General features: G+C 44.5%; 2 protein-coding genes, 1 long non-coding RNA gene and 1 pseudogene across 3 annotated transcripts; 1 reads left to right on the top strand and 3 right to left on the bottom strand.

Annotated features, from left to right (window-relative positions):
- Positions 1-6,529: 6,529 nt before the first annotated feature.
- On the bottom strand, positions 6,530-8,788 carry LOC120653962. The gene is made up of 2 exons (XR_005666913.1): positions 8,486-8,788; positions 6,530-6,803 (listed from the first exon to the last, which is right to left on the bottom strand). It is a non-coding gene; the product is annotated as an uncharacterized LOC120653962 (long non-coding RNA).
- A 7,201-nt stretch (positions 8,789-15,989) lies between these two features.
- LOC120653305 lies at positions 15,990-17,012 on the top strand. Its single transcript, XM_039931071.1, has 2 exons — positions 15,990-16,299; positions 16,418-17,012. The coding sequence occupies exons 1-2, from the start codon at positions 15,990-15,992 to the stop codon at positions 16,702-16,704; spliced, it is 597 nt and encodes a 198-aa protein (XP_039787005.1). The 3' UTR covers positions 16,705-17,012.
- Positions 17,013-17,537: 525 nt separating this feature from the next.
- On the bottom strand, positions 17,538-19,027 carry LOC120655169 (annotated as a pseudogene).
- A 2,438-nt stretch (positions 19,028-21,465) lies between these two features.
- Positions 21,466-22,802, bottom strand: LOC120653304 (receptor-like protein 35). Its single transcript, XM_039931070.1, has one exon. The coding sequence runs from the start codon at positions 22,800-22,802 to the stop codon at positions 21,900-21,902; it is 903 nt and encodes a 300-aa protein (XP_039787004.1). The 3' UTR covers positions 21,466-21,899.
- Between the last annotated feature and the right edge of the window lie 788 nt (positions 22,803-23,590).

The raw sequence follows: 23,590 nt of genomic DNA, 5'->3' as shown, positions 1-23,590 counted from the left end.
TCCATTCCGAGCAACAAACACTTTGCCCTCAGATCGATTGCAGAAGTAATACCCTAAGGTCTCCTTCGGGTATCCCACGAATATGCACTTATCCGATTTGGGTGCAAGCTTGTCAGACTGGAGTCATTTGACAAATGCTTCACAACCCCAAATTTTTAGAAAAGACAAACTAGGAATCTTGCCAGTCCATATCTCATATGGTGTCTTGTCTACGGATTTTGACTGCTCCCTGTTCAGTGTGAAAGCTGCTATTTCTAGAGCGTAACCCCAAAATGATAATGGTAAATCCGACTGGCTCATCATTGATCGAACCATGTCCAACAGAGTTCGATTACATCACTCAGAAACCCCGTTCCTTTGAGGCGTTCCAGGCGGCGTAAGTTGTGGAACAATTCCGCAACTCTTCAAATGATCGCTAAATTCGTGACTCAGATATTCGCCCCCCGATCAGATCGCAAGGCTTTAATCTTCTTTCCACGCTGATCTTCAACTTCATTCTGAAATTCCTTGAACTTTTCAAAGGTTTCAGACTTATGCCTCATCAAGTAGACATAGCCATATCTACTTAAGTCATCAGTAAAAGTAATGAAGTATTGGAATCCTCCTCTAGCAGTCGAGCTCATTGGTCCACACACATCAGTATGTATGAGTTCCAGTATATCCGATGCTCTCTCTGGAAAACCTGTGAACGGCGTCTTGGTCATCTTGCCCAGCAATGAAGCTTCGCATGTCTCGTATGATTCAAAATCAAACGAACTTAGAAGTCCATCCTCATGGAGCTTCTTCATGTGTTTCTCGATTATATGACCGAGACGACAATGCCACATGTAGGTAGGATTCAAATCATTTAGCCGAGGCCTTTTAGAACTTATATTACAGATAGGAGAATCAACAAGATTTAAAATAAATAGCCCATTCTTAATGGACGCCAAAGCCACAAACATATTATTCTTAGAGATCACACAACCATTGTTTTCACTCGCAAAAGAATAACCATCCTTCATTAAACATGAAGGAGACACAATATTTCGACTCAAACTAGGAACAAAATAACAATTATTAAGCTCCAAGATAAATCCTGATGGTAGGTGTAGTTGCATCGTCCCGACGGCCAAAGCAGCAACTCTAGCATTATTGCCGACGTGGAAGTCAACTTCTCCTCTTTCAACGCTTCTACTCTTTGTCATTCCCTGAATCGAATTGCATATATGAGCAATCGATCCGGTATCAAATACCCAAGAATTAACATAAGAATCAGTGAGAAATATTTCTGTAATATGAACAACAAGTGTACCTGAGGTGGAAGAACGATTCTTCAATGTGGCTAGGTATAGCTTGCAGTTCCTCTTCTAGTGTCCTGGCTGGTGACAATAAAAGCACTCCTTGTCTGTAGCTGGTCCAGGTTTGGCCTTGGGTGTAGGGTTTGGCTTGGGGTTTGCAACCTTAGCCTTGCCCTTCTTCTTCTTCCAAGAAGAACATTTCTTCTTATGCTTATTCTGGATAGCCATCACATGGACGCCACCTATGCTTTTCTTGATGTCACACTCTGCCATCTTGAGCATGCCGCACAGCTCATTCAAGCCCTTCTCAGCCCCGTGCATGTGGTAGTTCGAGACGAAATTTCCATAGCTCGAAGGTAAAGAGGCAAGAATGAAGTCAGTGGCCAAGTCTTGGACAAGTGGGAAGCCCAGCTTCTCCAACCTCTGTGTGTAACTAACCATCTTGATTACATGCGGCCCTACTGATGCTCCTTCTACTAGCTTAGTTTCTGCAAAGGCCTTGGACACATTGAACCTTTCAGTCCTAGCCTGAGTCTGGAACATGTCGTGCCACGATCATATCGTGCGCCGCATGGTTATTCTCAAACTGCATTTGCAGCTCGGGTTCCATGCAAACTAGCATGAGACAGCTCACTTCACGGTCGTTATCAATCGCTCTCCTGTAAGCATTCCTCTCAGCTGCAGGGGCACCTGCTGCAGGCTCTTCTGGCAGTGGGTTATCTAGAACATCTTCCTTGTTAGCTGCCCTGAGAACAATTCTCAGGTTGCGGATCCAATCCGCGTAGTTTGTCTCATTCAATTTGTTGCTCTCAAGTACGGAATGTAAAGCAAATGGTTGGTTTTGAACAAAAGTATTCATGATGGAGTAAACGACATTAAACAGTTTAATAGAATTTACTCCCATTAAAATCAATATCCCTCTTTTGATTCTTAGTGATTCAAGACCCACAACTAACACGTCCACTAGTGAGCTTTTGCATCACCGCTAAAAGACGAGGTAGATCGGTAAGCAACTCTTGCTAATCATATCTCATATGACTCTTGTTGTTGGGTGACATCTCTATGACTTGCTCCCAACCTTTATGCCCCAAGGTCCTTAACCATTAAGATGACCTTGTCAAGCTAACCAACCCTTTATGCGTGCATGTATCCGATACAGCCTGTCTAGTCAAGGAAAACTAGTGGCACCCTAATTTCATAGACCCACCACCAATCGTACAAGACATGGGACAGTGCAAGGTTTAGTTGGTAGGACATGTTGCTCGAAATTAATGAGAGATTGTTCTACTTCTACTATGACGCACGTAGTAGTAAAACGTCAAGAACGACAAGCACATAATTGTGAATCAGTATGGCCCTTGTTCTCATAATGTTTCCATCTCCATAGAACTTGTTCGCCATGTAGATCTCTATCTTCATGGAACTTGTTCACCATGTTGATCTCCATCTTCATGTACATGTGCACCATCCTTCATGTGATGAAAACTCAAAGAACTAGAACTTGCTATTACACCTAATAGCTAGTAAATAAAATTACATTCACGACTTGGATCATCACAGGTTGGCACGCAGGCCATTACATCAAATGCAACAATTCATATGGCTCCGGCCGAATTATCATAATCACGACATGCAGGTCATGAAATAATTACACACATGCATCACATACACATAGGGGCCATACCAATCACAAAACCTGCAGAACAGAGTTATGCGATTCCGACGTCCGAACTTAAATCGCCGAAAACTCTATCTTCTGCACAGAATTTCGCAAATCTAAATTTCGCGAAAACAAAATTGCTATTCTGAATCAATTCTAACTTTTTCTGTAGATACAAATCGATATAAAATTCGCCTCAATCCGAGTTCGTATGCAAAAGTTATGACTGTTTTACAGTAAAACACACTTTTACAACAAAACAGAATTCGCAGTAGATCCAATCTACTGCCCTATGCATCTCATGCATCTGGCTTATGCCCTAAATTTCGATTCGACCAATCACATTGATCTCCAACCGCAGCTACCGGGTTTATGTGCATCACTTAACTCCGATGGCGGAAAACCGACCGGTAGGAGTATGTCGTTGCACAATCTTTGCAGCAAATTTATAAAACTAGGTCATAGATCGATTTGAAACTACGCATATCTCCATATGCACATATCGAATCTATAACGAGACAGCACAGACTCTTGATACCGCTGTAGGAATATGGGGTAGTAAAAACAAAACTTTTCTACCGCATAAACCAGGATTACTGCAGTTATAGATCACGGGATTAGCACTAGACGCACGGTTGCGGAACTTCTATAGCGCGTCGGTATAGTGCAAATGGAAGCCGGCAGTGCAGTTGCATGAACCACCTCATGAATGGCTCGTCCTTGTGCAGCAAGCACAGCACCTCCACGAAATCCACACGTACGGGAAGAAGCATCGCACTCCGAATTGCTAGATCCGCGAGAACAACTAGGGCTTGATGCACGGGAGAGAGGGCGGCGGCCAGCAAAGGGGGCTAGGGTTGGGTGTGGCCCCCTCCCCTTGCTTATATAGCCCTGGGGTGCCCCCTAGGTGGGCCTTAATAGGCCCCACCTTGGGCGCCTGGGTGGGCTGCCCTGGCTCCCACCTTGGGCGCCCCTAGGTGGGCTGCCTTGGGCCCCACCAAGGGTCAACCCTATGGGCCTCTCGAAGCTCATTAGTGCATCAAAGTCCAGTCTAATTTGGATCTCATCCTCATTATGCTTCTGGCCCTTAAGTGTGTGACCATATGGACTCACGCGTGAATAGACATGGCCGAGTACTCCTACTCGCCAATAGTTGATAGCGGTCTCTAGCAAGACGTGTCAACTCCTATGCACGCGAGAATCATATCTATCAAGCCATCACAATCTTATACATGATGTTCCCTTTGGCACACGATATTTGGTCTAGTTTGAAGCCGACCACTCTTTCTCGATCCTGTGATTCAGAATTCTTGGTTAACTCTTAACCCTAGCATGGCTATGCATTTCTTGATACGAATCACTCGAGGGGCCCAGAGATATCTCTCTCTTGTAGAGAGGGGCAAATCCCATCTTGACCGACTATGTCTCACAGCATGCTTCTTGACAGACCCGAAAGTCACCTTTATAACTACCCAGTTACGGTGTAGCGTTTGATGGCTCCTAAGTAAGTCAATTCACATCTTGAGTACATACGACGATCTCAGATCTTAGGACATAACGTACATATTGTGTAATGAGAAGTCATCATCTCGTGTTGGGTCAGTTCAGTCTCATGTCTCACATGAGCCCACATTATTTGTTTGACATCCCCATGTCCATGACTTGTGAAATGTAGCCAATCAGCTAATACATATGCTAGTCTAATATTCATGTGTGTCCTCACATGAACTCCGACTAGGAACACTTTCGAATATTCATACAAGTAAAGAGTTTCACAAATACTTTACATAAACATTAATCAATACAAGTTGTCATCCAAGAATATTCGAGGAACATTTTATTAATCGTGAATACAATATGATTGTCTCTATAGCAAATTTCCAACACCCCCCACCCCCAACCCCTTGGCCATCCGATGGGATACTGACGTTGGAGATCCATCCGAAGAGTCTAACGGACAACAAGATTCCATTCCATTTGTTTACTAGCGCTTGTCTATCCAGCAATTTTGGTAGGGTCCACATCTTTTTTTTCTTTCTAGTCCGCACCCCGTGACCCACGTCTTTGTCTACCTCAGCTCCCCCACATATGGTAGGTCCTGTTGTTGGATTCCCACGACTCTCTCTAATTATAGGATTAATCGATTCTATCGATATGTGTTTAGCAAGTCAGTGTATCTGCAAATAGCACAATATATACTCATAATAAACAGCTAACTATACCACCACCTATTGACTCGACTAGTTTTGGTAGTTTTGAAAATAGTGTAAAAACAACTACTTTTTATGGTAATATCTGATGGATCCTCTATGCACGGCTCTGATACCAGTTGTGGTTTAACTGCCCAATTTATCCCGGCTTAAGAGCACCTGATCCTCATTTACAGGGATAAAGAAGTCAACGCTCTTAAAATGAAATAAATTTGGTAGTCCGTCGGGCTTCACCCGAACTTCCCACCATACAACAGTGCCATAGTCATGCTTACAGGATCGCTTTGCATTGGAGCATCAGATATTACACACATGCGTTCAATATAGATCATAGAACAAGACAAGAGTTACTGCATAACAAACGCAACCCTTAATGCATGTTAAGGACTATAGAGTTTCAAATGCGTGGATCCTACAGTCGTAGGTTTTGAAATTAAAACTGGCTGTATTACAATAAGCTTTTGAAACATCCAGAGGTGTATGGACTCAACATACCCTCGGGGTCTTTAGGCATCACCCTTGGGGTTCTTCGGTCGTTTGAGCTGTAAAAACAATTATTGACAAACACTAAGCACGAAGGTACTCAGCAAGACTTAACCGACTAACATAATATATAAATATATATGATCAAGGAGCATGCAAGGTTGTGTTTGTTGGACTGGCTCATTGTTCAAACATTTGGACTCCAAAACAGTGACGACCAAACTAAGGATTTACAAAAAGACACTACTTTAAGAATAACTTAATATACAGGCACCAAGATATCTCTAGGTTCACAAGAAACAACTTTTATACTAGTTGCATCATAATTAGTTACGCTATTTAAGTGAGATCAAATGGCATTAATATTCGAGAATCGCGGCGATTCGAATCGATTTACATCCTACAGGAGATAACTGGGCACACGCCACGTACAGCTTCCGGTAAACTGCACATGACAACCTTTCACTAGGAAGATACTGAACCCTGAACCAAGCTTACCCAAAACTGGGTTCGCATCCCCGTGAAGGACCCCCCGTCGAGCCTGATCTCGACACAAGTTTCAGGCTACGACCCCGCCAACTTCCCATGCCAGGTGGGGTAAAACTCGATTCAAGAATTTAGGTTAACCAAGCTACCGAGCTTACTGGTTCCATATGTCAGCATATGTCCAGTTTGTTCAACGCCTGATCAAGGTTGAACATACCATAGTTCCTTATTCATTCTTTGGAAGTGAGGACAGAGCCAGAACTCCTCTTGTGCTCCGTACTCAACGACCACCATACTCATCAACCATCTTGTTAATCAAGTGAACCTCTGAGTAATATCTAGACCTTTGTTGCTTTTAGTGTAGGTTTTTTTAGACAATTGGTTTGATCTATTATATATAGTTGAGAAGGTGGCAAAGATGTCTTTAAGCCAAGGAAGTTGAACATGCATGAAATAGATTTCAAGCACAACTCCTAGACTTAAGCATTCATATGTGATAGCATAAAATAACAATAATAGTTAGAAAATTAGTAGGTGTAGATGCTCCGGTGCTTGCCTTGCTCCGATTTGGAAGGTGAGACTTCAACTTGAAATTCTTGTACGAGCTTTATCCTGATCAAATTTCTTTTCCCTCTTCTGAAGCCTCGGGCATCGACTTGTCGAGCTTGACTTAGATAGTTTGACCTTCGAGTCATAAGAGTATGATATGCAGAGTTAGTGCATGTAGAAATATTTTAATTTAGAAAATGGATCACAAATTTCCTTTTCGATAAAGCTGCAATGCAGCCCTAATTACCCTTCTAAAAACCCCAACACATTTTATCCTAGTTATTAAACCCTAAAACAAATTTTAAACAATTATTTAAAGTTAACTTAAATTATTCTATACTAAGAAAATACTAATTTCCTATTTATTACTTTTCCTAATTATCTCTAACAATGGGTTAAGTATTTTCCAAAATTTTCTATTAAATGAAATAAGGATTTAAGTATTTATTTAAATCCCTTAATGAATAAGGAAAATAAATAAATAAAAATCCTTAATATTAACCTAGGGCTTTTATATTTTAATGCATAAAGGAAAATAAAACGAACCTAATAAAGTTTATTTGACTATATTTTAATGCACATGAAACAAGTTTATAACAAATAAATAAAATCTAAACTAGGTTTATTTGCACAAAACCTCCGTGGACTTCTCTCTCCTTCACTTCCACCTAGACCTGGGCATCCTCCGGGCCGGGTCAGGTTCGGGTCGGGCCAAAAAAAGCCCGGTGTTTTTTCTAGCGGCCCGTGCCCGACCCGACCCGGTGGCCGGGCCGTAAAATTAAGCCCGCACCCGACCCGACAGCCAGTCGGGTCGGGTCGGGTTCGGGTCGGGTCGGGCCTGGCCTATGTAAAATGTCGGGTTCCTTCGGGTTTTTTCGGGTTTCGGGTCAAAAATTTTAGCCCGTGCCCGGCCCGTCAGTCATACCGGGTCAAAATTTTTGACCCGAGCCCGCCCATCAAACTCTTCGGGTCGGGTCGGGTCGGGCTATTTTCGGGCAGGTTGGATCGGGTCCGTCGGGTCGGGCAGCCCATGCCCAGGTCTACTTCCACCCTTCCATCTCTCATTCTCTATGACAGGTGGGCCAGATCCCTTTACCCCTTTCATCTTCCTTCAACTCCTCTCTGCTTCTCGTGGACAGAAGGGACGGCGCCCCAGGCTGCTCGGCGGTGAGGTCGCCGGCGACCGGCCCTGCTCCATCACCTTCCCTCTATCTGCTCCACCACTCGGCCCCCAAAACCTCCCTATCTTTTTGCTGGTAGCAGTGGCGCCATGGCAGTATGGCACACGACGAGCTAGAGCTCGATTGACGGCGGGCGGCCGTGCCAGCTCCTTAGACCGTCCACGGTGGAAGGAGCAAATGAAGGAGCAAATACACTGTTTGACACTGTAGATGCACTGTTTGGCACTGTAGACAGAGAGGGCGTGGGAAACGAGGAGGGAGCCTTGCTCCCTCCTCGTTTCCCACGCCCTCTCTGTCTACAGTGCCAAACAGTGCATCTACAGTGCCAAACAGTGTATTTGCTCCTTCATTTGCTCCTTCCACTGTGGACGGTCTTACCGGCCTAATCCCCTAGGCCAAGGAGCATCGCCACCATCCTCTCCATACCCGCAGACCACTTTTTTAGTCCAAACCCAACTAGAACAGGACCCTCCACGGCGCCGGCCATGACACAGGGGCACGACGACGGCAAGGAGCTGTTCCTGCGCAAACAAGGCCACGCCCAGTAAACCAGCAGCGATGCAGGCACCACATAGACGCATAGCACCTTGAACACGACTCAACCCCCTAGAACAACGGCCCTAACATGGCGCTCACCGGTGACCCGAGGTTTCTGCACAACGGCAAGCAGAGCAAGATGGCGACGGCGCTGCAGCAGCGGTGGTAGACGACAGGGGATACAACCTCCTCGAATCGGTCGAGGGAGGGCTGTTGATGATGTGTGTGCGAGGGATTTGAGTGGGGCGAAGAAACATCGATGATTTTTTTTTTTTTTTGGTGGCAAAGCGAGCTCCGGCAGGAAGGGGAGAACTAGTGCGAAAAGATGAGGATGACAGACTTGGGCAGCTTTTATTTGAATCAAACCGATCTCCTCCGAGTTCCACGTCCACCCTGCTTGCTTGCTACTATCATAGCCTCGGATCGACGCGTGGCTTAGTTCAAACCCTTGCTGCCAGGTTCATCGAACTGCCAAAGGTGGATAAGCTCAAGCTCTGTTCTCTGTGTGTCTCTGCTCCTCTCTTCCCTTCTTCTGAACCCGAGCCTGGCAACCTTCTTTTCTTCAAATTTCATTGGTAAATGTGAAATTCATCCAATACAAAAGTTATAGAGGGGACATTCGTCTACAATTTTTGTTACAGGGGCATGCCTCAATTCGAGGTCTAACCCATCCAAAAAGTGCATGGAACATCTCAGTTTTACCTGAAATCCAGTGTTTCAGTTATCACTCAAACCTGACATGTTTGAGTTCCAAGATCTCCATATTTCATCACTAAACGAAATCGACCAGAATAAGTTGTAGAGGATACTTCCCTCTACATTTTTCGTATTGAACATTTTCTCAGATCCAACCTCTAACCCACTCAATTCTGACTCTGAAGTTGGTTGTTTGTGATGAATTAATCTGAAATTTCAGAGTTTCAACTAAGTTACCCAAGCCTGCTGGCTTTGAATCTTATTATCTCCCAATTCTGCATGTAAACACCAAAATTGCCCAAAACCAAACTTATATACGGTACATCACTGTACAAATTTCGTTATATGCACTTAACTTGAATAAAACTTTTTGTTCAAAAAGAGCTCTAAACATTGCAGTTTACACTGAGTTAAAGCTGAATTTTTCTGAACCTGATTCTTGCAGTGTACTTGTCTCAAAAAATTTCCACTGTACATTGAAAGCTCCCAAAATAAAAGTTGTTGATCTGGTATGTTTCTTTAATTTTCGTTGAAGGCACTTCTTCAAATTCAGCCTCTAACATAGCTGAAAACGGCTCTGAAGCTGACTGTGTTTATTGGTTTCAGACTGAACTTCTCTGAACCTGAAACTTACAGTGCATTTTTCTCCAAATTCTTCCAGTGAACTTAAAAATCTCCAAGAAGCAAAGTTGTAGGTTTGAAGTTCAATACAAATTTTGTTTTCAGGAACTTTTGCTGATTTGACTTGTAACCTATCCAAAAATTGCTCTGAACAGGTAGTGCCCAAGCTGTTTTTCTGAATATTCAGCAAAGCTCTTTCAAACTACCCCTGTTTGAATTTAGATCTGACTATCGTACTAAACTTTTGCATGAGAAAAAATGACATATTTGCATAGTTCATTCAACCATCTTTGAAATGGGGTACTTTTCATCCAAAGTTATCCCATGCTATGATACTTTATTTGGCCCCAAAATTGACCCCTTCTTCTGGAATTTCAGACTTGGAAATATTCAAGTGTTGGGCTGTTTCAGCATTTTCTACAAACTTTGAGCCCCTCAATTAGATTCTTAACACCCTCAAAACACTCCAATCTTGGTTCCATTGCAAAGTGCATACCTTGTACTGTATTTTCATACTGGTCTGACTTGCTTAGCAAACTTTTAAAATATCAGCTATTGAATAAGGCTAAGTAGCCATTATTATCAGATCATGTAACTACCCAAATTCAACCTCTTTTTGATGAAATTCGAATTCCATCCTTCAAGTTGTGAGTGTCATTTGTTCAAATCTGCTGTTTGACACTCTTCAGGGAATTTAACATTCAAACTTTTCAAATATGGTCGAAGTTTGACCGAATTTGATTCAGCTTGACTTTTCTTTACTCTTTTTTTCTTTCCTTTTCTTTTCTCATCTTCTTTTCTTCTTCTTAAACCTAGTTGCTTAGGGTTGATCCATGCTCATAATAAGGTGGGTTCTCACAATACATGTGGTACAAGTTATGAGCAATGGGAGTATACATGTTTGATAGTATTAATCTTAGTTTTTTTGTTGAAGTAAATGGCAGGAGCTCTGCCTTTCACAATTAAGAGAGAAATAGAGGTTTAGTGTACAAGAAAGATTAGAAAAACCACTGGATGACTAACCCACCCAAGTGTCGCGGTACAACACAATACTGCAACGAGTCATCGTTGCCGAGCTGGTTAGAAACCAGCAGCTCCGACTTCCCGAAGCAAACCCCTGACGACCACCACCGGGTTGGCAAAGGGTCGAGGTCACGTAGGTCATCATTGCCGAGCTCGAACGCAGCGCGAAGAGCAGCTCCGACTTCCTGCAGCGCAACCAAGTCCCCATCTCCAAAGACCGCCAACCACACCCGCAGCAACCTCCCACAGACAAAGGATAGTCCGCCCTGTGTTATCGTTGCCGAGCTACATCCCCGACGCAGCAGCTCCGATTTCACATCATCGGATTTGGCCCCGCCCGCCAGGCGGCTACCCAGAGGTGGTGGTTGACCATCGAAGACAACCATCAACGCCACAAAGACTTCCAGGTGCGACGCCTTCAACAAGGGCATGACGTCGAAAACGCCGTTGTCGCACGTCCAAGAAGGACAGGGTTTTCACCCCTGGAGGAAGACGCGAAAGGGGGAAGAAGTACGACACCCCCAACGAGGAAAAACGGCGCCCACAGGCGTCTCCGTTGTCAAGGCTTTCGCCCAAAGGTACCCCCTCCGAACAAAACACCAGGCCTCGATGATCCTGTTGCCAGCCACCACCATCGTCGAAAATGCGTCACCCCACGACCATGCCTCCAGAGGGGCAACGACGCGCCAGCTGCACATGGCAGCCGCACAGCTGTGTCGGCAGCCACCCCCTCCGAACGAGCAGCCCGTGGCACCATTGACGCAATCCCACCGCAAGCACCCACCACCCGAACACTGCCCTGGCCACGCAGCACGCAGGCGCCAGTCAAGGTGCTGCGAGCAGGCACGAGGCCTACCCACAAGAGGCCTAGTGAAGCCCGCCGCGCCACCGAGGCGCTGCAGGCTGCCAGTGCCTAGTCGTCGCCACCACGGCGCAGCCGACCACACCAGGCTGGCCGCCGCCGGCACACCTGCCGCGCCGAGCCCCACGCTCCTCCATCGCAGCAGAGGAAGGAGCCAGGCCGCACCTCCGCACAAGGAGCCCACCGGCGGCGACAGCGTCGCCGGCCAAAACCTCCTCGACGGATCCCCACCGCGGACGCCAGAGCCGCCGGCACCTCCAACTCCCGCCCCCCACGGCCGCGCCCGCCAGCAAAGGGGAGGAGAAGGCCCGCGGGGGCGTCGCGGTCGCGCCACCCCACCACGCCCCCCGCCCGCCGCCAAGGCCGGCACTGGCGGAAGTCCGGCCAGGGCCAGCAGATCCGGCGGCGCGAGGGCCGGATCCACCCGCAGCCAGGCCGGATCCGCGCTGATGAGGCTCCGGCGGATCGGCGCCCCGCCATGCCGAGGGCCGCAAATGCCGTCCCGCCCCAGCACTCGAGTCCCCCACCGGCCGAATCGCCCCGCCGTCGCCTTCCTCGCCGGGCGCCGGGCTTCTGGAGGCCTGCTCGGGCGACCGCGAGGGAGTGAAGGAGGCGACGGGGGCTACGAACAGCGGCGCGAGGCAGCCCCTCGGTCGCCTTGCGGGAGCGACGCAGGGGGGAGGGGCTTGTTTTTCGGAAATCTTAGGCCTTTTTTAGTTCTAAAAATTTTTCCTACAATACCCGTCACATCGAATCTTCGAACACATACATTGAGCATTAAATGCAGTTGAAAGAAATAACTAATTACACAGTTCAACTGTAAATGACGAGATGAATCTTTTAAATCTAATTAGTCCATAATTAGACATTAATTGCCAAATAACAACGAAAGTGCTACAATACTCAAACCCAAAAATTTTCCCGAACTAAACACAGCCTTAGTATTAATCAAGAGAAAACATCTTAACATGTGATATCTTATTATTTGTGGATTGCGTTCTTTGCCTCTTGAACCTGACATCCTGAACCTAACAAATAATTGCATGCAGAGCATACAACTTTGATAGTTAGATCATATAGAACTGTTACTGTTCACGGCCCAAACTAATCTCATCATATATTTCGTACACTGCAAAATGTTTAGTGCACAAGCAATCAGATTCCCCTGAAAACCCCCTTTCTGCTGCCTGCAATTTGCAGTGTCAGAGTTACTGTAGTTAGAGCATTCCCTTGTTAACCTTACATGCTCGTAGTGTCATTTTCTCAGGATGTCAGTCTGCCTAGAAAAACGAAGAGATCATTGATTGGAGTGATCATAGCTTCATGCAAGAACCGCTCGTTCTTCACAAACATGTTTGATAGTATTAATCTTAGTCGCTGAAGGCTTGTTGTGATGAATGAAGAATCTGAGTTCAACTCATTTGGACAGTATACTATAATGAAGTTCCAACTCAAACAATGAAGGGCTCCTTCTGGTAGCGATCAATGCTTAGGCTGCTCCAAACACACAAGGATTTAGCTGTTGTTGAGCCAAGAGACTGCTCCACAATTCTACTCTGGAAGGACTTATGGGCTGGTGCAGTACCTAAAAATAAATACCCAGAGTTATATTCATTTGCAAAGAACAAAAATATTTCCCTTGCTAACGCCAAGCAAACTGAAAATATTCATAATCTCTTTCACCTGCCTCTATCGGAACAGGCTTATGATCAGCTTCAAAGGTTGCAGACGGATATTGAAAGAATCAATGAAACAGTTGAGCATGATACTTGGTCATATATATGGGGAAATTCATACTACTCGTCGGCTAAAGCATATAAATCAATGAAGGGACACAATATTGTACACAATTCATACAAATGGACCTGGAGTTCAAGCTGCCAACCTAAGCATAAGTTTTTTTTTCTGGCTTCTCTTGTCGGACATTAAGCACAAGGGAAATTTTAAGAAGAAGAAACATGTTCCTACAAAGCTATAGCTGTGTTATATGTAACACAAATGTTGAGGAGAGTACAACTGTAAGGAACATGGCACCTTTTATGCCATTTCAAGTGATTTTGGTGATCGAATGACAACACAACACTTGGACTAATATGATCGTTAAGATGATCATTCTCAGGCTTTTAGGTTCAAGTGATGACAAAGAGAAAGAGAAGATAGACGTAGCAAGGGCCGAAGGGCCGCCCCTACCCCGGTTAGCGGACGGGGGTCGAGGGGGAGCAGCCCCTCGCGGGTCTCAGGGCAGCGCCCTGAAATCTCTTCGGATCAGGAGCACCGGAAGAACCGACGCCAAGGGCATCGGTGCATCCGATGGTAGTCGGAAGAACCGACACTATGGAATTCTGGTGCAGAAGGGAATCGAAGCCAAGTCAGCCTATAGGCACCGGTTGAACCGACGGGTCAAAAAGGGGCATCGGTGCATTGGGCGTCCTATGTTCCAGAGACGATGTCAAGCGCCCAGGAGAAGATTCTTCAGCACCGGTTCAACCGACGGTGCATCGGAGTATTGCATCGGTGCAATGACGTCAGCGCCCAGTAGAAGATTCTTAAGCACCGGATGAACCGGTGATGCATCGGTACAAAGCATCGGTTCAACCGGTGGTCACTGCGTCAGCTGTCAGGACTTCAACGGCTACTTCGGTTTATGAGTGACCGGAAGAACCGACGCTACCCCTGCCAGATGCATCGGTTCTTCCGGTGATACGCAGATTTTCAGCTGACCGTTGGAGCAACGGCTACAAGACTTGGTGGCCTATATATACGCCTCACCCCGGCCATTTGAAGATTGCTGGAGTTGCTGGACATCCCACACACACCCAAAAACATCTCCAAGCCATACAAAAGCATCAAGATCATATCCTTAGCTTATAGCACTAGGTTTGTAAAGTGTGAGTGTTAGATTAGCTCTTAGTGAGTGTGATTGCAAGGCCTTGAGCCTTTGTGCTGTGGTTCTCTAGTGAACCAAAACAAGAGCTTGGTGCGCCGGCACCTTGGAGCGTGAAGCTCACCGGCAACGTCATCGACCCTCCGACTTGGTGTGGAGCGGCGACGACATCCTTGTGCGGGGGACGTGGAGACCCCCATCCTTTGTGGAGAAGCTCCTTAGTGGAACCCGGGGCCAAGGTGACCGTGATTGTGTTCACGGAAGAGATTTGGTGGCCGAATAGCAATACTCTTAGTGAGTGCTACAACAACGTGGATGTAGGTGTGCCTTTGTGGCTAACCGAACCACGGGATAAACACCCGCGTCAAGAATTTGCTATCTCCTATCCCGCTCTTTAAGCTTCCGTATTTCATACTAGCAATTTGTGTGCCTTTACTTTCATAGAATAGTTTCTTGATAGGAAATGCTATAGGTTGCTAAACTCTTTTGGGATAGGGTTTTCACACTAGAACAACGTAGTTGCACATCTAGATAGCATGTTTTAGTTTAAATTTTGTGCAAATTAGTTGGAGCTATAGGTCTAAGTTTTTAGAGTGCCTAATTCACCCCCTCCCCCTCTTAGGCTAGAGCACCCGATCACTTTCAACAACACATTTGTTCATTGACTGTGCCTTTGCAAGAAATTGCTGGAACTCAATTGGACTTCACCTCCCGCATACCATTCATCATTTCCATGTACTTGAATCCTTTCGACAACAATTGAGTGGTCCATTCTTTATGGATTACAAGAAATGGGGAAATCTTCAGGAATGAAAACGCCCAAATTCAGAGATGTGAATTCAGAGATGTGTAATCAACTTCAAGAAAGAACTTGCACTTGTTATACATCGTGCAAAGGACACATTAGCACCTCTCATTCAGTCATGGTTGAACGATATGTAAACTGCTCTTTGCCTCCCCTTCTGTAGTTTTGCTTCCTCTTTTGCTTCCTTCCTTTTCTTCTTTTTAGTTTTTAGGCCACCTTGATTCTACCCTGTAAAAGACTCTCTTTTCTGTTATTAAAATATTTAATCAGTAGGAGCTGCGGCTCCTCCTGTTCCTTAAAAAAAAAGAAGAATCTAAGTTCCATGGATGATCTTCAGTTCTCCAGTGTCCAAAGGCAGGGAGAGGAACCTTGGATGATCTTCAGTTCTCCGGTGGCCAAAGGCAGTGAGAGGAAGAAGTTCTTCGTAGTTGGGACCGATGTTCTAGATCACAAGCCTACCACTGAGAAGAAAAGGGGGTTTTCTTTACACAAAACGAGTGCTAATAAGCTCAAAGTGATCACATCTTGGCACACCGAAACTGGCTACATGACAAGCTTCAGTATCGTGGGGCTGCGACCCTCTTAACCGGCGTTATAGCCATCTCCACCGGGGTCCGGCAGCCATCCGAAATTGACAAATGATTTTTAATTTCAAATGACTCAGAAATATCATGGACCGAAAGTTGTAGTTTTATCAGATTAGCTATACAAAATGTATTTAACAGCCCAACTAGAGCCCAACAATCCTAACCTGGGGCCCAGGCGGCCAGGCCCGCTTCTGCAGCACTTTTCCTTCGCGTCGTCTCGGCTCTTCCTCCGGCGCGGTGTGTTCCCGTCGACGAACTCCTCGTCCGCCGTTTCCCTTACCCTTGGCGCGGGTTCGCCTCAAAGATTCTTCAGCCGCGTGGCGGATCGAGGTCTCCCCGACCACCAAACCGCCGGCGATGACCCAAGCCTGGTCCGTGTCGTCTCCGTGCGGCTGCTAGCTCTACTATTGCTCCGGCGTCGAGTCTGCACCGGAGGTAGCCCTTCCCAGCCTTAATTCTAGAACTTGATTACTACCGGTTTTATATGTTCTTATAATCAGATTCTGTGCCTAATATATTCCAGCATCTGGGACCTGTGCTTGTGCTTGGACAGGGCTGTGTAAAAGGGCTCCTCGTGTCGACCAGCTTAGCCAATCTGCTGTCGGTTTTTCCAAATTTTACTTTGGAAAGAACGCGCAGAGAAGGTTGGAGGAGGTGAAACTACGGAAGGTTGTGGCGTTCTTGTTGATTAGCAGTTGCAGCAGTGCAGGAGGACTTGTCCAGCAATCAAGTATGCAGGGCTGCAAGATGATCTCTTGTGACATCACCAAGTTGATGGGTATGAAATCAAATGCGAAAAAATTACCTGCTACTCTCTCAGGAAAACTACAATTTGGATGAGGTGTGTCTACATTCGTTATTGAAACATGGAACTCCAGCCTGCAAAATCAAAATGTCGCGGGCCGTTCATGGATATTGGATTATTTTTCTGTTTCCAGGACAGAGGGGAAGAGAGAGAGAAGGAAAAAAACTAAGCCCAACACTTCTATTTTCAAAGTCAAAGGATATAAGATCCCTGCATGGTTCTGACTGAACATTGATACCAGGAAGCACTGCATCTTAGAGTTTGATAGTTTAAAGACAAGGCAGCTTTGGTCGGTAGTGATTTTGATTGATACAAAACACAAGTTCTTATTAGTTTTTGATAAGTTGTAGCAAGTTCGCTGCATCTTGATCCATGTTTTCAAGTCATCCTAGTCGGTACTGAGGCAACTTGGTAGAATCCCAATTGACCTATCCGCCCGATTAGTCACGATTAATCGCCTGACCTTTCCGAATTCAATGATACGATTTGAAAACATGACTCTTGATTCCGTCCAGTCACTTCTGATGTATTTCACAATGACTGGCCAGACAACATCTTGGGTATGGAGAGGCATTGGCCTCAACATCCAGTGACCAGGAGCTCCAGTTGGAGCTTGTGATGAGACAACTTTGATCAGCAACCTGAAAAGGTAGGGCATGTAGGTGAACTGTAGAAACATCCAATGAGCCAACTGAAGACTCCAGATGGCCTCTGCATAAAGAGCAAAATGCCATCTTGCTACTTTGATTTTGGACTCTGAACTGAGCAGAGGCTCAGTTTGCATCCTAAATATGATTATGTGACCATTCTGAAACAAAATGCAAGTAGTTCAAATCATATACTACATGATATGTGGTAGCCGAGGCTGACATCCAACAATCCATTTTGCCAGAACAACTAGGGAACTTTACTTTTGAACAAGATGAAGCGTTTATTTTTTTTAAATACTATCCTGGATAACAAGAACCCACACAAATCCCAGCTTGCAATTCATTATTAATGTAGTGGACGGTAAAGCATCAAGACGTCACGCGCCAGAAAATCCTTCAATTGTGTCAATGGCTTGACAACAATGATCCTTCAACGGAGAGCCAGAGAGGTGCTTGTCAAACTTGTCTCTAATTGCCTGCAACTCTTTAAGAGCATCTCCAATCGGCGGGCGATCTGTTGGTGTTTCATCTGAACAGCAGATTCCAACTTGCAGAACGGAAGCGATGCAGGAGATTCTCAGATCACTAGTGCTGCCAGAGTAAGACATGTTTGATTCATTGTTTTCTGTCTCAGATAGTAGTTGTTGGTCCATGATGGTACTCACTCTGTCTGGAAGTGCCATTTGAACGTACTTGCGGAGTCCAATGGCTTCTCCAAATTCACTGTCTGTTGGACTTTTTCCAGTGAAAATCTCCAGCAACAGTATACCATAACTGTAGACATCGCCATGGGTGGAGACTTCATTGCCCAATCCATACTCTGAAACCAGCCAAAAGGAGTTATTTCTTATCAAATTCATTTATACAACTACTTTCAATAATATTCATTTCAAATGCCTAAAATTTAGTTTGACAAATATGAAATTTCCTAGTTCCTAGTTTTTCTCCAGTACTGAAAATGGAGCCTCATTGAATCATGCTAAGTGAAATGCAAAGAGAGCTTTAACTTTAGATGGATGGGAAAGCAAAGCTAAGAATAGAAGCATACCTGGAGCCACATAACCAATCGATCCTCTCATTGATGCCCAGCCACTTGATTTATCTTTGTCTTGATGCAGAAACCTTGCAAGACCAAAATCCCCAACGTGAGCAACCATGTCACTATCCAGGAGAACATTGCTTGGTTTAAGATCACAGTGAATAATTGGTGTTGGCTTATATTGGTGTAGATAATCAATCGCAGATGCCACGTCGATTCCAATGCTTAGCCTTGCCGCCAGATCAAGCGATTTTTGTTCACCATCTTCCATGATATGTTGTGCAGCCATTGATCTAAATTTCCGTTTGGTAGAAGCTCATACACAAGGGCCTTGAAGTCACGGCCCTGAAAATCAATACTAGAGCAGACTGTCAAGATCTTCACAAGGTTTCGATGTCGAGCACATCTTAAAGTCTCACATTCTGCAATAAAACTCTGAGTTGCGCCACGTTGCATGAGGTTGAGAACCTTAACAGCAACAGCTATGTGTTGGTCGTTGCCTCTCATTCTCCCTCTGTAGACTGAGCCAAAGCTCCATGCTCCTATGAGGTTCTCAGACGCAAAACCATTTGTTGCACTGGCCAATTCAGCATAAGGAACCCTCATATATTGCTGGTTTATGACAGAAATTTGTAGGTTTGTTTTTTTCTTCCAGCACTTTTGGTAGAACACAGACAGTATGTCAGCCAGATCACTCCGGCCAAGAGTTTTCTTGGCTCAAGAACTCAACGAACACATAACAATCACCACATGAACACGAGAGAACTGGTGCTGCAACTAGCAGTGTTTTCTGTCTTGGATTCTCTTATTTATAGGAAACTTACAACAGAAAGAGAAAACGAAAAGGCAGGGCTGGGTCTTTGCCCCCCCCTGCATGCGCGCGCCACGACTGCGCTCTGCGTGCGCCATCGGGTGTGGTTCGCTGTCGCTTTCAGCGACAGCTCGCAGTTTTGTCGCTGAAGGGTGAAAGCGACAGCTCGCAGTTTTGTCGCTGAAGGGTGCGCGCCGCCGCTTCGTTATTTGGGCTGAAATCGGCTCTCCAGGCCCAGATGGAATAGACTTCGTCACCAGCACGAAAACGACACTAGCACGAATCGTGGCTCTCCGGGCCCACTATTTCTAAATACTTGTGTCAGAAGTGCCAGAATCAGCGCATGAGTTCAATGCGGCCCAGACGATTATGGACCGACCATTACTTTATGATAGTATTAGTTTGTAGGGGAGCCGATGCATACGCGCGGTATGCACAAATTAAACTAGTCTTAAACATTAGCTCAATAAACTGCGGTACAAAAAATAGAGAAAAAATATGAAGATAGATTGATGACATCACCCACATGCAAGGAGAGTTCATGCAAACAAATCTACAAATCTTAAATTGTGCTTCCAAATTAAATTCTGATTGCATCATTATCTTTCTTATGACAAGATTTTCAAAACAAGACCACACTTACCTATGCTTGCACGATATTTTAAAAATTATTTTTCTAATACTGATTAATGAATTTCGACTGCTAGAAATAAATATTTTAACAATACGAACAAATAATTATTTCGTACGAACAAAAAGTTAAACGTAACGAACAAATAATAATTTACATCGAACAAAAATATTACACATCGCAAACATTTGATTACAATGAAAAACAAATATCGCGAACAAATCAGTCAACATAACAAAACAATTTAATCAACAAAGAGAACAAATAATTTGGTGTTGCATAGTTGTTTTTGTTCACACGTCTCTCTCTAATCATAAATACCACGTGTTCCTTAAATAAATTACTTTACATTTGCTCATAAGAAAAACTTTACAAATGAATATTTAGTATGAATATTTAGTCTATAGGGTATCGTGAATAATGGCACCCTACACACATGTTCCTTAAATAATGGATTGTATTAGTCTATAGGACAAATAATAGATGTTGAACAGCATGAACAAATGTCTCCACATCTTAGAACAATTTTATCTATAAAACGAACAAATAATTGAGTTCTACGAACAAATTGATCTACAAATTGAACAAGAGGGATCTATACGCGAACAAATTCTTCTATGTATAGAAATGCATCCACATGTCGAACCAAATCAGCATTAAAAGTGAACAAGTTAGTTTTGAAAAATAAGTTGCAGTATAGGACCCATCAAATATAGATTTGTTAACATCAGAATATTCAGAAAATAAAATAAGAATGATGTGAATTATAAGTAAACTATCAAAGAAAGAATATTTACATGAGTATTTGAAAGATAGAAGAAACGAAGGGACAAAACACATGAATAAATTGTATATATCGATAGTTAGATGGGAAAAGGAATATATAAATTGTAAGCATATAAAATAGGAAGGGGAAATAAAACTATCTAGAAAGACAGAATTATAAACATGAAAATAAGAAAATAAATATGAATATAAAATAATAGAGAAGAAAATAGCTAGCAAGCAATGCAAAAGGAATAGGAAAAGGAAAAGAAAATAGATTGAAGATGAAATATATCACGAGTTGTGAAAGTAAGGAATTGCAAGCAGAAGAAAGAATGTACATGTGAAATAGAAAGGAAATGAAAGAAAGAAAAAGCAAATGAAGGAGAAAATGAATAGGAAAGGAAAATGAAGCGAAAGCTATGCTCAGCAATTTCAAACGGACGGATTGGTTGTATAGAAAAATAAAAACAAAGAAATAAATAAAATGGCACATTGGGTCTGGAATGATCGGTGGACGGAGCGCATAGCAGACAAAATAAATTTTGGTGCTCGCGTGAGCCACTGTGGGTGCCCACCTGTTTGACGAGCTTGGAAATGTTAAATAAATTAGTTCTCTTCTACTATCTGAAACATGTCAAGTGTTGAGGTGGTAATGAACTCCGGTTTTAACGCAGGTTCAAATTCAATCGACTGATGGGCCGACATGTAACTCGTAGACTGAAGAAACATAAATTGGCCAATTTCGCCAACTATAGATGGGCCGGTTTCACCAACTATAAATGGGCCGGTTTCACCAACTTCCACACGCGCGACAAATGATTGATTTGTCGCGCGCGCGATATATAGCCTCGCGGTGCGCCATCCCACACGCCAGTCGTGCTGCGCGCCACGGCCGCGACATGCACCACGCGTCCACGCCTCCAGCCAGATGCGCTCAGCCTTGGTTAAGCCTTGACTGAGCCCACGCTAAACAGCTAAGAAAGTAAACGTGACAAACTAACAAACGAGCTGAAACACGAGATTACAAAGATAGCTAACACAACACAGCTGCTAATGTAACAAAAATAACTGCTCCACATGTAAGGGCTACTATGCCGAGTCTCTGAGGTGGCTTCTTGGTGGTGTGGTTTGAGCAGGGTGGTAATTTCAGTTGAAGGATACCACCACACAGGTCATCATTTCCTGTAACCGTGATGACAGATGCATTCAGAAATACCCCATGTGTTGGAAGACCACCTTGGAATTTGTTAAATGAGAGGTTCAAGGAAGAAAGGCCTTTCAGGTTGCCAAGGATTTCAGGGATGGCCCCAGATAGATTATTATAGGAAAGGTCAAGCACCGAGAGACCCTTCAAACCAATTTCCTGCTAACGCCACTACGGTCAGGTCCTTATTATTTCCAAGGCACTGGGGTATTGTTCCTGATAAAGCGTTGTTTGTTGCTTGGATTTTTTGAAGCATCGAAGCATTGCACAAGGATGGTGGGAGCATGCCTTGAAGTTGATTATCTTCTATAAGAAAATCATTTAGCTTTGGGAGCATGCTGCCTATATTAGGTGGAAACTCTCCAGTCAAATTGTTGGATTGCACATTCAGAATTTCAAGAGAAGATAGATTAAATATTGAAGGTGGCAAAGTGCTTTCTAGTTCATTAACATCTATGAAAAGTCCAGTGAGGGCATGGAGGTTTCCAAGCCCATGAGGTACGGAACCTGAAAGTCTGTTGGCTGAGAGAGAGAGGATTGTAAGCAGCTCAAGACTTCCTAAGGATTCTGGGATGTGACCAACTATACCATTTCTCTGAAGATCAATAATTTCTAGTGAAGAGATGTTTCCTAACCAAGATGGAATGGTTCCTTCGAGCTTGTTTTTCCCCAACTCAAGCACAGTGAGAGATGATAGGTTTTTCAGTGTTGGGATACGTCCTTCTAGTTCATTGGCGGGGATTCTGAGCGTTGTCAACGCTGAGAGGTTTCCAAGTGAACCAGGGATGGTTCCATAGAACTGATTGAAACCTAGATCTAGGAAATTGAGATTGACAAGTCTTCCTATCTCCGTTGGAATTTCCATTGTCAAGTTGTTAAATTTAAGGTTTAGCTGTTTCAGACTTAGAAGTCTTCCAATGTTGGAAGAAATTCTTCCAGTAAGCCTATTGTGGGCAAGATTAACTAACTGGACATTGTGCAATGAGCTTAGCTCGGCTGGTATCGCCCCTTGCAATTGTGTAACGAACATGGCACCATTTATGCCATTTCGAGTGATTTTGGTGATCGAATGACAACACAACACTTGGACTAATATGATTGTTAAGATGATCATTCTCAGGCTTTTAGGTTCAAGTAATGACAAAGAGAAAGAGAAAATAGGCGTAGCAAGGCCCGAAGGGCAGCCCCTACGGGGGTTCCGACGCTTGTCGGAAGAACCGAAGCTACGATGTTTGGTGAAGGAGGAAATCGAAACCAAGTCAGCCTATAGGCACCGGTTGAACCGACGGTCTAAAATAGGGCATCGGTGCAATGGCCGTCCTTTGTACCAGAGACGATGTCAAGTGCCCAGAAGAAGTTTCTTCAGCACCGGTTCAACCGACGGTGCATCGGTGCATACCACCGGTGTAATGACGTCAGTGTCCAGGAGAAGATTTCTTCAGCACCGGTTGAACCGGTGAGGCATCGGTGCAAAGCATCGGTTCAACCGGTGGTCTCTGCGTCAGCCGACAGGAGTCCAACGGCTACTTCGTGTTATGAGTGACCGGATGAACCGACGCTATCCCGCCAAGAGGCATCGGTTCTTCCGGTGGTATGCAGATTTTCAGCTAACCGTTGGAGCAACGGCTACAAGACTTGGTGGCCTATATATACGCCTCACCCCGGCCATTTGAAGATTGCTGGAGTTGCTGGACATCCCACACACACCCAAGAACATCTCCAAGCCATGTAAAAGCATCAAGATCATATCCTTAGCCCTTAGCACACTTTGAGAGTGTTGTGTAAAGGATTAGCTCTTAGTGAGTGAGTTTGCAAGGC

Source organism: Panicum virgatum, chromosome 1N (assembly GCF_016808335.1).
Source record: "Panicum virgatum strain AP13 chromosome 1N, P.virgatum_v5, whole genome shotgun sequence".
In the NCBI taxonomy this organism is placed as follows: Eukaryota; Viridiplantae; Streptophyta; class Magnoliopsida; order Poales; family Poaceae; genus Panicum; species Panicum virgatum.
This window is presented reverse-complemented; position numbering and strand designations above follow the sequence as displayed.

Bases quoted from the DNA above. Each gene is read 5' to 3' on its own strand.
- LOC120653305 (XM_039931071.1), top strand. From the start codon at position 15,990: ATGTATTTAACAGCCCAACTAGAGCCCAACAATCCTAACCTGGGGCCC. The intron at 16,300-16,417 runs GTAGCCCTTCCC...GTGCTTGGACAG, and splicing joins GCGTCGAGTCTGCACCGGAG to GGCTGTGTAAAAGGGCTCCT.
- LOC120653304 (XM_039931070.1), bottom strand. From the start codon at position 22,802: ATGTTCGTTACACAATTGCAAGGGGCGATACCAGCCGAGCTAAGCTCA.